We start from the raw sequence: 18,818 nt of genomic DNA, 5'->3' as shown, positions 1-18,818 counted from the left end.
CCAGAGCTCCTCTTTGCCCCAGTTCCTGCAGCACGGAAGGCACAGTCCAAGGATTCTGCTCTGAACAAGCGGCTCATTTTAAGGGGAAATAATTTGAGGCTAATAGTGAACCTATTGATTTTAGCACCGGTGGGAGTGGAGAGTGTTTATGCTGTGATAAAAAAGTACAGTGCGGCCATGCCAAAAACATCAAGCCTCATTTAACTGGAGCAGCAGAGTACATTGAGGAGTTCTCAATGAGCTGGGCTGCCCGTCAGAATAGTGCTGTGTCAGTGCTCTCTGCTCCCTCCAACCTCATTGTCCACTCACCCCTGGGAGCTCTGATTAGAAAGCAACTGATGAAATCATCTCCGCTCTGAGTCCCAGGGAGGAGAAACACCTCCTGTATACACAGGGCCCTAATCATCCAGGTTACAATGTTTACTGGAAGTATACACCCGGTGTAACTTTAAAGTGATTGCAGTTCATTGATTCCGACTGTACACTTATAACTAGTACAGCAGGTTCTGTACAGGCTATACAGCCAACTGCTGCTAAAGCAATTGCTCTATTGAGGCAGTGTGGTAGTTGTGTCGCAGGCACTGACAGTCTAAATCACTGTATTGTCTGTAGCACACTGAATCAATGTGGTGCTCTTATGCGCCCAAATTATGCTCTGTGCCTGTTAGTCAGTGAATGATACTATTTTGAGTCAGTGCGATTCCCTTTGGACAAGATGACAATGTGTTTGGTGCTCTCTGTGGGTGTGCGTTTTATAGGTGGAGGAGTTCCGTGCGCGGGATGCGGAGAAGGGTCTGAAGATCGCCCAGGTACTGGAGGGCTTCATCAGCAGGAAGGTGGTGAAGCAGACAGTGATGACGGTGGTGTACGGGGTGACGCGCTATGGAGGACGCCTCCAGATAGAGAAGAGGCTCAAGGAGATTGATGACTTCCCCAAGGTAAGGCCTACTAGTAGCCTCCAGTACCCCAGTGAGGACAATAAAGATTGGTTCCATGTATCCATCCTCAGGTGTTGGCTAAGCTATACCATTATACTAGTGTATACCGGTACCACGGTAGTATCACGGTACCAAAACGTCATGATACTTATGATACCAGCATTTTAGAATACCGTAGTACCGTTTCATATGATACTACCAAATGTTCGTCCCCTACCGATCTAAAGAACCTGCTGGCGCCTGTTATAAAATGTTTATATATTCAGTTGAATTGAAGCAACAGCCACCAGTCTCTGGTATGCGCCGGTCCAATAATATCCACTTCACTTTCATGTTGCAACTGTAATCAGCCAGCAGTATCCCCTTCCAGCCATCACTCACCTGCTTCTCTCCGTCCACTCTTCCTGCACATCTGTTCCTTCATCAGTTTTGTAAATATAATTTAGGGGATGCAGACCCTGATGAGTCTCCTGGTGTTACATTGGAGCAGCGTGCAAAGTTGACATCATTTCATTGACTGTTACCAAGAGCACAGGCTAGTCTTAGTAGACTGCAGGTTCACTGTCATGCGCAGCCTCTGAGTGCCAGAGAGGGGAAATGGACAGGCATGCTTGCAGCTGTACAGCAAAGAAATGGCTTGTCTCTAGCCTAAACGGTTAAAAAGAATATGACCCATAATAATGGAGATACCTTTTATTCTTTCTATCGGGATTCATGGGCATTTTACATCATTTCACAAACCATGTCACGGGCCGTTTTAAACTAATTCTGGGTCGCAAATTATTGGTTTGATAACAAACAATGTTGTTCAGTCATGTTACCTAGCTAGCTAACCACTTGGTAACTTGACAGTCGGTCTACGCAAATTTGATTGGCTTGATTGGTTGTGCTTCAAAGGTAGGATTTGTAAGCCTAAACTATTTTAAAAAATCTCTCTTTCTTGTGCCCCTTAAATTCTGTCCGGTGCTAAACATTTTAAAAGTTGGGAGCAGTTTTGTGTATGAGCAAATCAGCCATTCTATGCAGTATTCTATTATACAGTGTGAAGTTAAATTCAACGTGATGTATTGAGTAGAAATGTGAATTTAAGTGACAGGTGTTTGCGTAGCACATGCGCAGAACTTTTAGAAAACAGGAACAAGCGTCCGGGCGCGAACAGGATGTTAGGCCACTCAGATTTTTTCAACCGTGGTATCGCGATACTACTCGATATTGTGTTACTTGGACTGGTATCGTAAGTAACATTTTGGCATCGTGACAACACTACATTATACTGCTGTAAAGTAACTGCCACATATTAGCTGTTATTGTAGCTGTTTTGTTATTTGTTTTTTAGTTTGAACCTTTATTTAACTAGACAAGTCAGTTAAGAACAAATTCTTATTTACAATGATGGCTTAACGGTTAACAGTGGGTTAACTGCCTTGTTCAGGGGCAGAAGGACAGATTTTTACCTTGTCTGCTCAGGGATTCGATCCAGCAACCTTTCGGTTACTGGCCCAGTGCTCTAACCACTAGGCTACCTTCCGCACCTTCTGCACCATTTGACCACTTCAAATCCCCAAAGAGAGCTGCTGTTGGTTTTATGATGTCGCTATGAACTTCCTAGATGAATACTTAACAGTATTATATAACAATCTCCTATATCATATGACTGTGTTACGAGAAATGGCATACACAGCGATACATTCCCATGTGTGTCACACTGATGACTGATGTCATTCACTGTATATCCGTCTATGATAGCCATTGATTTTATTGATCTTTAGGTACTTCACACAAGCATGTAGGCCTATTATAATACAGTAGCAAGGGTGCAACTTTCACTGGGGACAGAGGGGACATGTCCCCCCCCAACATTCAGAAATTCCATTTCTGCCCCACCCTAGAGTTTCTTTTCTCATAGCCAGAGAGATGTTAACACTTGTAATTAGTTCAACAGGGAATCTGGGAACAGTGTAATGGGAAATGATTACTACAGTGGAACGGCTGGGGAAACCGTCTGATCACACTGAGATTTATATACCACTGTAATGTGACGATCGTACTTCTCATAACCTTTTAGTTCAACGCAGAAATATCACCATGAATTTAATACCCCTATTCTCAGTCAAATTCTATGCCAAAATCATTGATACCTATACAAATGGTAATTGTCTCCTCATAACCTACTGAATTATGGTAATTGATAACAGTAGAGAAAGCCCCCCCCCCCCTCCCCCGTTGATACAATCATACAGTTGAGTATGTAGATGTAGTGGTTGGGATGTCATTAGTTACAGTGGTGTCAGAGGTAATGAGAGTGCTGATGGCAGTTCCGTGGCCTCCCAGGCTGTCTAAGGGGCCCTGCTGTGGTAGGGTACAGTAAAACCTCTGTGCTCCCCCAACAGCAGAACTGGGAAGGAGTTGGGATAGACAGGCAGCAGCTGGGACCTAGTGGCACCACACACACTGATATCCATTTTTTGTTTCTGCTTATAATTTCCGACATTTTGGTAGGCTATGTGTTAGTCGACTTGTCTATAATTAGATGGGGCTTCTCTTTTGTCATTATGTTGCCCTAGAAGACTAAATAAACCTTTGCGCAACAGAATAATGTAATAGATCGATATGATTAATTATGAATGAATTATTATTCAATTTAGATGAAATTGGTAAAGTTTTCTCTGTCATCTTTCACGGAGCAAAAACGTCTAGGGACTGGCCAGAAAATACCCAACGTCCCAACGTCTTTCTAATAAGATTTCAGTTTGGCTTAGACGCATATTTTATGTGGTTAAAATACTATCCGATGTTATGACGTTGTTATGATAAAGACAGCACCTCTGCAGATGGTATATATCTAAGCATTGCATTCTCTCAACATGCTGAAAGAAAGATATCATATTTCTCCAGTCCAGTCCAAATTTTGCCTACATTCGGTGTATCATTTTACTCGAAGAAATGCTTAATTCTGCAGGAGTTATTAATTGAGGCTATAGCCTTATTCGCACAGGAGTAGTATTACTAGAGAATGTTCTTTTATTTTCTATAATTTGACAGTTATGACGGAAGGCTGGATTTTTTTTATAGGTGTGAAGATATTTCATCAAGTCCAGGCGATAACACGCTACACTGATAACTCTTGCTTGGTTCCCAAGTTTCTAAACCTTACCAAGCCATCTTTGATATAGTGTCGCCATTATATTTGAAATGAGCAAGTGTGATGATAATCATTAGGATATTTTAGTGAACTGCAGTAGAAGAGGTCCTAATTGCCCCCCAGCCTTCAGATGTGAGCTAAACAACTAACTTGCACTTGATATGCGTTTTTAGGTTATGGATGAGGAAGTGAAATTGTTCCAAACATTGTATGCTGCTTTGCAATCTATTAACAGCAAGGGTTGCATTAAATAGACGCAATATTTTTTTATGATGCATTTGGTGCTGTTCAATTAATTTGCACTAAAAGCATTCACTGTAAAAGTTGATACATGTAGGCCCTTCATATATAGGCTAAGCACAGCCATTTGTTCAATTTATCGAATCAGTTATTGTTTTCGTGCTCAAACCGCGAGCAATACCTGTCAAACTCAGACATTTCTCTCAAATCACAGGGATGTCGATTCACACTAGACTAGTATTATCAGAGGACTTTGGAGTTTGCCAAAAAACTGTAGGTTATTCTGGTTAGTCAATGTCCAGATAAGCCCTGAAGTTTAAGTGTATGCAATAATACTAGATAGCCTAAAATAATTCAATAAAACCTCAAAGTAACCTATATAAATTGCACAATAATTATACATTTATGGGTTTATTAAGGTATCGTTTCTCTTTATTCAACTCTCCCGCCACCCACCCGCCCTTCAGCCACACAATATTTAATGACCCATATTTAATTAACCCATCCGCGCCTACTAGGGCTGAGCAGTTTTACGATATACTGGTGTTGATGCACAGACCTTCTTGCGTTTTTACTTTACCTTCTATAACTGTATTTGAATGTTTGGTTTGTTGAATATGATATGCCGTGTGTAACGGCCATTTTTATAGTTTACTCCGCTACTTGAGTCATATCTCTCTGCTATCTCTCCACTATCTCTCTCTCTCTCCATGCCACTTTCCACACAGACCTAGCCCCCCCCCCCCCCCCCCCCGTCACTCAAGGGGTGCATTTGTTGTTTCTCGACCACAAGACACTTGCATTCAGTCTGCATGATCAATGCAGCACATGCAACAATGTTAATGACAATGATGCTGTTTTCACTTTGCGTCTTAATATAAACCCACTAGCGTTCTATAATTACACTATTACTTTGTGTTTCTTACATCTGCAAATGGCTAGTATCTTTTCTGAGCAAGTTGGGCCTAAATCGTGTTAGCCGCTAATGCTAATAGAGCAAACATAATTAACTATACAGCCTGATAATACCAGTGACGGTGTAGACCTAAATCAGCAAGTTTGTGCAACAGTATCTTCTAAATCAAAAAGGAATATGCGAAGCAAGAATATGTTAGCTACATGAAGTAGCTAAGAGAAAACATTCAATGTAGCCAAAGATTATAGGGTCCACTAGGAAAAACGTATCAACACTTTGGTTCCTACTCTGTCACAATAACTCCTCCCTGGCATTTTCATTCGTTGTCATGTCAAACAACACTGTATTCAAAGTGCCCACTATTACAGTATATTCTAACTATAGAATTAGAATAATCATTCTATTTCCATGATTCCAACAGTTCATCCAAGGGTTTTGTTCTAAATTGCAACATTTTGTTAAAAATAAAGCCTAGATTGTTTGTTTGTCCATATCGTGCAGCCCTATGTGGCAGTGTGGAAATGATCTCAAATGAGTGCAGGAAATACAGAAATATATGAAAATGCTGAAAATTATTTTTGGTTGAATTGAACAGTATAAAACAATCAGAAGGGAGACCATTTACCTTGTGGAGTTCTTCATTGTTCTGTACTTGGTCCTTTTACTGTTTTTGGGTATGTGCAAATAAATTAGTAAATAGATGTGCTCGATTTGGATATATGTATTGTCCTGCCATTGAAATAGATGTGTGTGTTGTGATTGCAGGAGTATGTATGGGATGCCTCTCACTACCTGGTCCACCAGGTGTTCAGCAGTCTGAAGGAGATGTTCACCGGCACTAGAGAGATCCAGGTACACGACACACATTACTAATATATCCATTTACCTGCTGCATATGCCGTCTCCACAGTTCACCCAGCGCGCAAAATGAGTGTGTGAACTTATTATTAACGACTAATTTACTTTACTATTAGCGCAATAGCCGTGCTCGTTCATAATTTTCATTCCCTTTTATAGTTCACATACATTTAGGACGACATTCACCAGCACCTGGTACGGTCTCATACATTAAAACCATAGGAGAAAGAATGATCAGGGTATCTTAAGGACCCACCACCCACTGTTTCTATTAGCTCACCAGGGCGTGAGGGCAGACATGAAATATCCCCCCTTTGCCTCGCCCCTGCTCCCGGTTCATCTCTAAATGGGTCGGGTCCTGCTGGGTCTACACAGCAGTGGCTCAAGGAGAGAGCAGCAGTGGTTAAGTACATGATCAATCCCTCATTCCTCTTCCCCTCCTCTCTGCCTGGGTAAGGGAGGAGAAAGAGGAGCGAGCGAGGGAGAAAGAGAGCCACAAGGACCACGGACAGTCTGATAAATGGGCAATGAATGATGACCTCTGGGACGCTAATATGGCTTCCATTCCTAGAGAGTGAATCTGTGTGAGAGAGAGTGAACAGACTCAGCAACAGCCAGCCCAGCACTGTAATGTGTCTAGTGTAGTGTTCTACTGTCTGCAAGCAACAACTGTCCACCTGTTTCTACGAAAATGCTCCATCTGTTGGCACTGGATAGAACTAATCACGGAAGAAGCTGCATCTAACTTTAAACTGATCATACTTTCAAGCTGCTGAGTGAATGTTTTGTGTCTGTTTTCTAAAAGCTTCCTCAATTTCAGAAACATCCTAATTTGAGCAGAACATAGTCCATATGTACTCACCAGTCAACAGTAGATGACAAAAGTGATTTGAATCCCCTAGCTCTGATGTGTATCTACAGTAGCTGGCAGCAGCAGAGCACCACCTGTGAGTGGTGTTTTAAGTGTCCTACTTAAGTTTCACTGAGTGACCACCTCTCCTCCCATTAGCTAACCCGTGGCGGGGCCCTCTGTTTCAGGACTGGCTGACGGAGAGCGCCAGGCTCATCGCTAAGTCGGGCAGCACGGTAGAGTGGGTGACACCCCTGGGCCTTCCCATCATTCAGCCCTACCACCGCAGCCGGACACAGATGGTAAGAGTAAATGTCACTTACTCTAGATATTTAAGATGTTGCTTAGTTGGAGCTCAGAGAAGCATGAAGAAATAAGTATATATTGAACATCTTACACCCAAGCGGTGATCTTTCCTTTGTGTCCTAATGCACTTGTGTTTACAGTAAAGGCACCCTGTGCCGCTGCACTGTTATACAAGCTCATACATGTCAACTTTGTCCTTTTCAAAGTAAAGATGTGCATATTTATACAATATACAGTACCAGTCAAAGTTTGGACACACCTACTTGTGTGAAGTTGGCTGGATGTCCTTTGGGTGGTGGACCATTCTTGATAGACACGGGGAACTGTTGAGCGTAAAAAACCCAGCAGCGCTGCGGTTCTTGACACAAACCGGTGCGCATGGTAGCTACTACCATACCCCGTTCAAAGACACTTAAATTGTTGTCTTGCCTATTCACCCTCTGATTACACAATTCATGTCTCAATTGTCTCCAGGCTTAAAAATCCTTTAACCTGTCTCCTCCCCTTCATCTACACTGATCGAAGTGAATTTATCAAGTGACATCAATAAGGGATCATAGATTTCAACTGGTCAATATATGTCATAGAAAGAGCATGTGTTCTTATATTTTGTGCACTATTATGTGTTCTGTAGACTAACCAATCTGGCTGTGGTCACCATTAATGCCAGTCACATGTTATCTGGAGAGGTCATGAAAATAACAAGCAGACTAGGGTCCCTCGTAAGGTCCCTTTTCCCCCCTAATTGAGACAGCGTCTCTCTGTGAGCTTGTTGTTTGGCTATAGTGGTGTGTCGTGAGCTGGTAGAAGGGCCTAAAAGCAGTAGCCAATTACAGGGCTCTCTTCACCTCACCTGACCTCACTGACAGACAGGGGGCAGCGGCCTCTGAAAGGTCTCGTGCTGCGTCGTGGTCTTGTGAAACAATAAGCCAGCTGCAGCAGTGGCTTTGCATGTTCCCTCTCTTCCTCCTCCTCCATCCCCTCTCAGTCCCCCTCTTTCTCTTCTGTCTATTCTCCCCTTCTCTCTCTCTCTCATCTGCCTCTCTGCCTGCCAGGCAGTATTAAGAGCCAGAGCCCGAGCTCCGAGGTGGTTGTGTTGTGTGGAAGTTTAGGCAGAGCTGCTTCTCCTGACTTCTGTTGAAAGCATCTGGCTGCACATCTGTCTCACTGGCACCGAGGTCTCTGTAGCATTTATTGGCACTGAGCTGGCCAATATACATCCTGTGGTCAACACTGGCACTGGTTCCACCAACCCAAGCCTCTGGAGAAGGGTGTGGCATTAGGGCACCTGAAATTGAGAGATGCTTAATGTTGGCTATGTATGCATGCGTGTCTTTGTTCTTTTGCCAGATGTTTTACATTTCAAATGTCATTCAAATCCAAGGAAATGTGTAACCGCCATTTTGTCTTTGTGCCTGACACCGCCTTGTGGTTGAACAGGAGGGTGTGGCAGGGCTCCCCTGTTCCGAACACATGAACCAGGTAATGGGCAGAGGGCACACTGACTCTACTGTGGCACAGCTCTGCCCATCATCACTGCAATGCAGAGAGTGATGTGACCTCTCTACCCTTTCTTGTCCTCTACTCTCTCCTCTCGTCCACCACCACCACCGGGTCCCTGTCTGTCCTTCAGGCCTGTGCTGTCAGTCAGTCAGACAGCAGTGATGTCAGATGGTTCCCTAATAATAGTCTGAGTTAATCTGACGGCTAGTATTCTGCTGCCCACCGGGACAGAGGTGCTGCTACTGCTGCTTCTGTGACCCTCCCCAATCTTCTCTGAGAGAGTTACTCTAGTAACATTGCCCCAATTTTGGACTTAATTATCCAGTGTTAAATGCAGGGAGTTAGGATGAATTTAGGAGGGTTCACCGAGAGGGTGTGTGGGGGTTGAGGTTGTTTGATCTCAGCTCCAAGGTGGAGCCTTGCAGGCCTATTTGCCGTATATAGCAATATACTGTTATGTTTTGATTTGATTAATATTCTCCCTATTACTCTACTACCTGGCATTTCCTCAGGCAGTCTGGACTCGGGAGCTGGATATCATCATTCCGCTGTGTGATTTTAGGTCATTACATTTTATTGGACTTTTCCGGCATACCTTGATGAAGGTCTTCATAAATCAGGGGGCTGTGTCTATTCTTCTCCTCTTGAATTCTTCTCCACTTAATCGTTTTTAATCACACACCCAACCGTGCTGCCATGCCATCTCACATGTTACCTGGTGCTGGAGAAAACACACAACATAATCTAAATGGATGAAGAATCACTAGACTACTACACTATACACTTAATTGCTCTGCCCTACCAAGCAAAAGAGCAGGAATTGCTTCAACGTTTTTTTTATTGTCCAGCGAAATACATTGTAGGCAGATCATTGGAGTTGTGGTTATCAGTTGTTTTACTGCGAGGTTATTTTTTTTATTCATATTTACCCTGACCTCTGACATGACCTTTGACCGTAGCCGGCAGTTACTGCCTTCTTGCTTGGTATACCCACTGGAATACGTTTCCATGACAATTTATTTTTTTAACACAAACTTGTGTTATTATATTTATTTGGATGTGGCTGTCAATGTCATATAGTTTGATACTTTTATCAGCAAAGAACAATAGATAATAGCATGGTAAACAAACCGTAGACACTGCAGCCCAAAGCTCAGTGAAACCAAGGTAAAAAGCTGACTTGAGCAATGGCAGTTACAGTGAAACCAAGGAAAAAGGCAGTAACTTTTTTCAGTTACTGCAAACATGACCCCCCCCCCCCACACACACACACACTTTCTCCATAACACAACACAATGGAGGCAGGATATTTGTCCACATGATGAAGCATGTATTTAATGTATGAAAAAGGTCAACAAATGTTTTACCAAATGTGCAGTTATTGCTCTTTTGAATCACTAGACTACTACACTATACACTGAACCGCTGCACTCTCATTGTAACTAAAGACCAAGATATATTTTGTATAATTCTACTAGAAAAAACATAGGCCTATAGCCTATTTTCATTTCCATTACAATAAAATATTAGTGTAATCCATTTGATTCACTTTATTTGTAGATTAAATTAATAATAGAGTTATAGTAATTCCTAAACTTCAGTTACAGCTTCTTTTGACAAAGTAGAAACCAAAAAGATGATGATAAATGTAATAATCAAATCAAAATCAAATCCATTTTATTAGTCACATGCGCCCCTAACCAACAATAGTTAAAAAAAAATGTGGATAAGAGATAAAAGTAACAAGTAATTGAAGAGCAACAGTAAAATAACAATAGCGAGACTATATACAGGGGGGTACCAAAACAGAGTCGATGTGTGGGGGCACTGGTTAGTTGAGTAATATGTACATGTAGGTAGAGTTATTAAAGTGAATATGCATAGATGACAACAGAGAGTAGCAGTGGTGTAAAGGGGGGGGGGGGGGGGCAGGCAATGTAAATAGTCTGGGTAGCCATTTGATTAGATGTTCAGGAGTCTTATGGCATCTGGGTAGAAGCTGTTTAGAAGCCTCTTGGACCTAGACTTGGTGCTCTGGTACCGCTTGCCATGCGGTAGCAGAGAGAACAGTCTATGACTACGGTGGCTGGAGTCTTTGACAATTTTTAGGGCCTTCCTCTGACACCGCCTGGTATAGAGGTACTGGATGGCAGGAAGCTTGGCCCCGGTGATGTACTGGGCCGTTCGCACTACCCTCTGTAGTGCCTTACGGTCGGAGGCCGAGCAGTTGCCATACCAGGCAGTGATGCAACCAGTCTGGATGCACTCAATGGTGCAGCTGTAGAACCTTTTAAGGATCTGAGGACCCATGCCAAATCTTTTCAGTCTCCTGAGGGGGAATAGGTTTTGTCGTGCCCTCTTCACGACTGTCTTGGTGTGCTTGGACCATGTTAGTTTGTTGGTGATGTGGACACCAAGGAGCTTGAAGCTCTCAACCTGCTCCACTGCAGCCCCGTCGATGAGAATGGGGGCGTGCCCGGTCCTCTTTTTCCTGTAGTCCACAATCATCTCTTTTGTCTTGATCACGTTGAGGGTGAGGTTGTTGTCCGGGCACCACACGGCCAGGTCTCTGACCTCCTCCCTATAGGCTGTCTCGTCGTTGTTGGTGATCAGGCCTACCACTGTTGTCATCGGCAAATTTAATGATGGTGTTGGAGTCGTGCCTGGCCGTGCAGTCATGCAGCCCCGGAAGGGCCCCTGTGTTGAGGATCAGCATGGCGGATGTATTGTTACCTACCCTTACCACCTGGGGGGTGGCCCGTCAGGAAGTCCAGGATCCAGTTGCAGTGTTTAGTCCCAGGGTCCTTAGCTTATTGATGAGCTTTGAGGACACTATGGTGTTGAACGCTGAGCTGTAGTCAATGAATAGCATTCTCACATAGGTGTTCCTTTTGTCCAAGTGGGAAAGGGCAGTGTGGAGTGCAATAGAGATTGCATCATCTGTGGATCTGTTGGGGTGGTATGCAAATTGGTGTGGGTCTAGGATTTCTGGGATGATGATGTTGATGTGAGCCATGACCAGCCTTTCAAAGCACTTCATGGCTACAGACGTGAGTGCTACGGGTCGGTAGTCGTTTAGGCAGGTTACCTTAGTGTTCTTGGGCACAGGGACTATGGTGGTCTGTTTAAAACATGTTGGTATTAGAGACTCGGACAGGGAGAGGTTGAAAATGTCAGTGTAGACACTTGCCAGTTGGTCAACGCATGCTCGCTGTACACGTCCTGCTAATCCATCTGGCCCTGCGGCCTTGTGAATTTTGACCTGTTTAAAGGTCTTACTCATGTTGGCTGCGGAGAGTGGGATCACACATTCTTCTGGAACAGCTGGTGCTCTCATGCATGTTTCAGTGTTATTTTCCTCGAAGCGAGCATAGAAGTAGTTTAGCTCATCTGGTAGGCTTGTGTCACTGGGCAGCTCAATAATATAACCAGCCAGGTGCGCAGGTGAAATTATTTGCTGTATTCCTAAACAAATACACCTGCTCATGACCAATAGTAAAATATTTATTGCATAAAGAAATATTGGAGATGTCTGGAGATGAACATCTGGAGATGTTTGATTGGGTTCAAGTCCAGGCTCTGGCTGGACCACTCAAGGACATTCAGAGACTTGTCCCAAAGCCACTCCTGCGTTGCCTTGGCTGTGTGTTTAGGGTCGTTGTCCTGTTGAAAGATGAACCTTCCCCCAGTCTGAGGTCCTGAGCGCTCTGGAACAGGTTTTCATCAAGGATCTCGCTGTACTTTTCTTTGTTCATCTTTCCCTCGATCCTGACTAGTCTCCTAGTCCCTGCCACTGAAAAACATCCCCACAGCATGACGCTGCCACCACCATGTTTCACCGGAGGGATGGTGCAAGGTTTTCCCCGGACGTGACACTTGGCATTCAGGCCAAATAGTTCAATCCTCTTTTCATCAGACCAGTGAATCTTGTTTCTTATGGTCCGAGAGTCCTTTGGGTGCCGTTTAGCAAACTCCAAGTGGGCTGTCATGTGCCTTTTTACTGAGGAGTGGCTTCCGTCTGGACACTCTAACATAAAGGCTTGATTGGTGGAGTGCTGCAGAGATGGTTGTCCTTCTGGAAGGTTCTCCCATCTCCACAGAGAAAATCTGAAGCTCTTTCAGAGTGACCATCGGGTTCTTGGTCACCACTCTGACCAAGGCCCTTCACCCCCAATTGCTCAGTTTGGCTGGGGGGCCAGCTCTAGGAAGAATCTAGGTGGTTCCAAACTTCTTCCATTTAAGAATGAGGTCACTGTTCTTGGGGACCTTCAATCCTGCAGAAATGTTTTGGTGCCCTTCCCCAGATCTGTGCCTCAACAGATCTGTGCTCCAAGACATACTGTCTTGGAGCTCTATGGACAATTCCTTCGACCTCATGGCTTTGTTTATTGCTCTGACATGCACTGTCAACTGTGGGACCTTATACAGACAGGTGTGTGCCTTTCCAAATCATGTCCTATTAATTGAATTTACCACAGGTGGGCTCCAATCAAGTTGTAGAAACATCTCAAGGATGATCAATGGTAACAGGATGCACCTGAGCTCAATTGCTAATCTCATAGCATCGGGTCTGAATACTTATGTTACTAAGGTATTTCTAAAAATAAATGATGTGGTTGATCGCTACCCTGTTTTGCCTCTACCTAACTGGGTATGAAGGCCCCGGCCCTTACAATTGGATTGTCTTTGAGCTAGCTGTTTGTCATTGCGCCCTATTGCCAAGCATGGGGCTGGGAGGGCTAAATTAAATATTGTCTTCCCTAGTCAATAACTCCTCCATTCCGTCTACCCTCCACAGCCTACTTTGCCCAGTCAGGTTTACATGCTATACATTGCCGGAATTTCAGAGTGGATTTAGAGTGTCACGCTCCTTCACCTTTACTGACCATTGATGGGCTAGTTATATAGTGAGAGCAGTGCTGCTGCTCCCTCTCTTTAGCACTTGCGCTCTCTCTTCTGTCTTTCTGTCGATCTCTGGATTTGCTCAGTAGGGGTTCCAGTTTCCTGTTTGAAAATGTCACGGTGCCTGGCCAGATTCATGCAGAACCAGCCTGGATTCCATTAATAATCTTAGACAGGACACTGTCTCAGAGCCGCACCACTCTTATAGCCAGGACACCACAGCACAGATTTACTGCAGCGCCTCTACTACTAGAGTATAAGGCTACAGACAGTAGCTCTGGAGTTCACATTAAGGTCAATTTCCTTCGATTTTCATGGATAAAGGACTGCCAGAGATTGTAATTGATGTGCCAATTCTTAAGTAGAAGCAATGTGCTTTCTTGGATATATTGTAGTACAGTCCGTGTATTTGAGTGTGCATTGAATGCAAGGTTTGGGATTGAAAAGCTTTTAAGTGCAGTACCTGAAATGGAAAAGCTTCTAGGACTTGCAATTGCATTTGTAAGTCTTTGGCTTCATTATAATAATAGTGTATTGATGTGAACCGTCTCTGCCCAACCTGGGTTCAGCTAAAGGTGCTCTTCCCCAACAATCTATGTGTGTGGTGTGTGCGCATTTGTATGGAATGTTCTACCCAAAGATTTGTAAAGATGACTGATAGGGGGCGCTGTGTTGAAGCCACCGGGCCTCCATCTTGGTACTCCCCCACATTGTAAAAAATATTTTGGAAGTTATATAAATGCATTTATTATTGTCTACATTCGTTTTTGCCTATTTTATTCTATTACAGACACCTTTAATGCATTCTTTGACATTATATTATGTGAGCTAAACATAAACATTTAAAAAATATATACGAACATTTTCCTTAAAGGGCAACTCCACCACTTTTCTTCCTCATTTTCATTCTCTCCATCACAATACCAGTGTCAGCATATGTGAAAATGTCGCATTTCTACGTTTTGTAGAAACATTTTTAAAGTTAAAAGTTCTACCTGTTGACATAAAACATTTAACACAGTGATTCTTTTTTAAACACTATGAGATTCACAGGAGCAAAGAATTACTCTCACTCGAGCTTGAACCTTGTTGCAGGTTTTGAAAATATACAAGTTCTTTACTTTTAATCCTATCCTGTGATGTCACAAAGAAGCATTTTTTAGGACTTTTCTTTGTTTTTAACCACAGATCATAGAAATGCTGGAGATGATGAATGAGGTTGAAAACTGGTGGATTTGCCCTTTAACCCCATAGAGTCAATGTCCATGCACCTGGGGAAATCCAAATAGCATAATAATAAAAAATCCCCATAGAAATGTGTCAGTTCAAGTTAGAGAGAGAGGTTTTTTTTTGTTGCATTGGATGCGTCTCAATCCACCGATGTTACACTTCCGTATCTGCGGTGAAAGGTGACAGAGCTAGAGTGGTGTTTGTCAGACCATGAGACATCCTGAAAATCAGTCTTTTCACAAAATCATCTGTAGCTTCCGAACAGTTTGGCCTATAATCTATTATTTCCTCTATGGAAAGATGTGACTGTCACGGACACAATGGTGTTCTCCGTTTTGCTCTAGGACATCCACAGGCCTCAAGACTCGTCTGAAGGTCCCCCGGTACCTGTGGGAAAAATTTATGGAAGTACAGTACCAGTCAAAAGTTTGGACACACCTAATCATTCAAGGGTTTTTCTTTATTTTGACTATTCTTCACATTGTAGAATAATAGTGAAGACATAAAAACTATGAAATAACACATATAAAATCATGTAGTAACAAAAAAAAGTGTTTTAACAAATCAAAATATATTTTAGATTCTTCAAAGTAACCACCCTTTGCCTTGATGATAGCTTTGCACACTCTTGGCATTCTCTCAACCAGCTTCATGAGGTAGTCACCTGGAATGCTTTCTCAACAGTCTTGAAGGAGTTCCCACATATGCTGAGCACTTGTTGGCTGCTTTTCCTTCACTCTGTGGTTGAACTCATCCCAAACCATCTCAATTGGGTTGAGGTCGAATGATTGTGGAGGCCATGTCATCTGATGCAGCACTCCATCAGCACTCCAAGTCTCTTCTTATTATTGGTGTCCTTTACTAGTGGTTTCTTTGCAGCAATTTGACCATGAAGGCCTGATTCACGCAGTCTTCTCTGAATATTTGATGTTGAGATGTGTCTGTTGAACTCTGAAGCATTTATTTGGGCTGCAATCTGAGGTGCAGTTAATTACCGATTTCTGAGGCTGGTAACTCTAATGAACTTATCCTCTGCAGCAGAGGTAACTCTATGATTTCCTGTGGCGGTCCTCATGAGAGACAGTTTCATCATAGCGCTTGGTGGTTTTTGCAACTGCACTTGAAGAAACGTTCAAAGTTCTTGACATTTTCCGGATTGACTGACCTTCATGTCTTAAAGTAATGATGGACTGTCGTTTCTCCTTGCTTATTTGAGCTGTTCTTGCCATAATATGGACTTGGTCTGTTACCAAATCTTCTGTATACCACACCTACCTTGTCACAACATAACTGATTGGCTCAAACGCATTAAGAAGGAAAGAAATTCCACAAATTAACTTTTAATTCATTAAACACCTGTTAATTGAGATGCATTCCAGGTGACTAACTCATGACACTGGTTGAGAGAATACGAAGAGCGTTCAAAGCTGTCATCAAGGCAAAGGGTGGCTACTTTGAAGAATCTCAAATATAAAATGTATTTTGATTTGTTTAACACTTTTCTGGTTACTACATGATTCCATATGTATTATATCATAGTTTTGATGTCTTCACTATTATTTGTTGATACTTAAAGGGGTCTTTAAGATTCAAAATCAAATAGCAAAATGATCCTTGGTATTCCATATAGCTTAGTAGAACCCCCCCCCCCCCCCCCCCGTTTTAGACAGAGCTTAGACTGTAATGGGTTAAAGTATATATTTTTTTGAGATTACTGATGTTACTGTCCCCGTTATAACCAAAAAATGGTGTGTGTGTAGTTGTGTGGATCCGTTTGTGTGTGTGAAGCTGTGTGTGTGTATACTGTGCTGCTTACGTGTCTGGCATTCAGCACTAACGGAGCACAGACAGACATCCTAAGCAGGTCTGTCAGCTAGCCCAGCGTGCTCTGGTAGTGTGGCATCAAGCAGCGGTGATGCGCTGTGCTAGCAGCACCTCATCAGCAGGTGCTGGGGAGCGGAGGTGACAGATGGCAGGCCTCTGGAGGTCTCTCTCTCTCTCTCTCTGTCTCTGTCTCTGTCTCTCTCTCTGTCTCTCTGTCTCTCTCTGTGTAGACGTGATTTGTTTCTGTAGTGTGAATCATATATTTAGCTTCCGATGCGAATGTGTGTATCATAGTCTGCTTTGTAAGTAATAACATCCTCAAACATACACCCACACACACCGCCAAGACGATTGTAACTCACCCATACACTATTATTCCCACACTTTACTTCATGTTATATACCCTACATACTTCTATTCCCTAGAGATTATATGCGGTCTATTCCCTCTCCATCTACTTGCATCATGGGGCCTTCAGAAATGAAACACTAACTTTTACAAAGGTCACCTTTTCTCCATAATATTCAACCATACTTTCCTTTCATAAATGGACTCTGTGGAGCATTAATTAGAGTAGACGATGTGGGAGAAGATGAAGCACCCGGAACAACCAGTACACAAATAAGCAGGAAGAGAAGAGAGAGAAGCGTCCCATAATCAGCCAGTGGCGGAGGGAGGGAAGGTGCTGATGATAGGTTGGAGGAAATGACAGTAGCAAGCTGCGAGCAGCGTGGACATGCATCAATATGGCTGCCTAACGGGATTGTAGGCAACTAATCAGATTAGGGGTCACTTTTGCCTGGGCGAAGATTTTTCTCCTTCCACCCTCGCTGGCTGAGTTACGTATCAAGTGAAACCGGAGAAGTGGATTTCACCGGGGAGAGGAGTGGTGGATTGGGAGGAGTGGTGGATTATGGGGTTACTCCATGCTTTTATTACCCAGAGAGACAGACAGTGGATCTATGTTGAGTTGAAACCCTTCCATTAAGGGTCTTTTCCCTAGAGGGAATCCATCTACGCCGTATCCTCAACTAACCTTGCTGGTGGAAACCCAAAGGATCGGGGGTCCCACTGTTAAAAACACTTTATGTTGGAGTTTAGAAGACAACTCTCCAGTCTTTCCACACACTATTTTGCCTGCTGTGTGGAGGCCTACTTAAGATTTCCTTTCCAATCCTAACCCCTTGTCTTGATGAAAAATGCTAGTGGAATATGCACTGTACCATACACAGAATCAGAATGAGTTATTCTAATTCCATGATACCGCACTTCTCCTCTCCCTCACTTCCCGAGAACCAATGCCAGCAACTCCCAGTGGTTTTGGGGTGAACTAATAAATGCTGCTGGAGTTTCAAGGACACCCTGGAGGTAACGGAGGGAGGGAGAAGGGGGGGATGGAGAGGAGGAGAGGAAAAGGTCACTGGGAATTTGGTAGGTCTCTCCAGGGGGGAGGTGAATAATTGTGTTGTATCTCAACTGTGGACTGTCTGACCACAGTGATCAATAAGGTGAGTGAGTGACAGCTGGGGTGAGCGAGGTAGAGAGTTGGAGCGAGATAGAGGGGCCAGGAAGGCTCAGGTTAGCTTAGAGTGGTTGGCTCATTGGGCTGGAGGCAGGGCTGGGCTAGACATGGACTGATGGTCATTGTGGTAGGAAGTGCCACAACAGAGTCGTAATGTGATGAATGGGAATCCTCCCACTTCTGGCACAATGCTGCTTCTTCATTGATACTTATGACTGTTTTATCTAGTGCTGTCTGATAGAGTAAATCTCAGGTGAGTTGGGACTATTCTCCATGGAGAGAATGTTGCACTGTATCAAGGGCAAATTCATCATAAGCTAAGGATTGCGCTAGGCTGGCAAAACTGGTGCAGATATAATGATGTGGGTATAGTGTACAAATCAAGACATAAATTAAAATCTCTCTCTTCAAAGATGCATTGCAGATCCATTCCTAGGGAAAATTACAATGATCAAGATTTTAAAGGTAGACTCAGTGATATGGGGGTCCCTGTAGCTCAGTTGGTAGAGCATGGTGTTTGCAACGCCAGGGTTGTGGGTTCGATTCCCACGGGGGGCCAGCACAGAAAAAAAAAAGTATAAAATTGT

General features: G+C 43.4%; 1 protein-coding gene and 1 non-coding gene across 2 annotated transcripts in view; both read left to right on the top strand.

The window, feature by feature from the left end:
• The window catches only part of LOC106613752 (DNA-directed RNA polymerase, mitochondrial-like), an 87,961-nt gene that overhangs the window by 45,463 nt on the left and 23,680 nt on the right, over positions 1-18,818 (top strand). Inside the window, exons 13-15 of the mRNA XM_014216327.3 lie at positions 759-938; positions 6,002-6,088; positions 7,133-7,246. Coding sequence (XP_014071802.2) covers positions 759-938; positions 6,002-6,088; positions 7,133-7,246 — 381 coding nt within the window. The remainder of the gene's footprint in view (positions 1-758; positions 939-6,001; positions 6,089-7,132; positions 7,247-18,818) is intronic.
• Positions 18,717-18,789, top strand: trnaa-ugc (transfer RNA alanine (anticodon UGC)). The gene has a single exon. It is a non-coding gene; the product is annotated as a tRNA-Ala (tRNA).

This window comes from Salmo salar, chromosome 10 (assembly GCF_965601325.2).
Source record: "Salmo salar chromosome 10, fSalSal1, whole genome shotgun sequence".
In the NCBI taxonomy this organism is placed as follows: Eukaryota; Metazoa; Chordata; class Actinopteri; order Salmoniformes; family Salmonidae; genus Salmo; species Salmo salar.
Note: the sequence above shows the minus strand (reverse complement) of the source record. Positions and strands in the feature narration are given on the sequence as shown.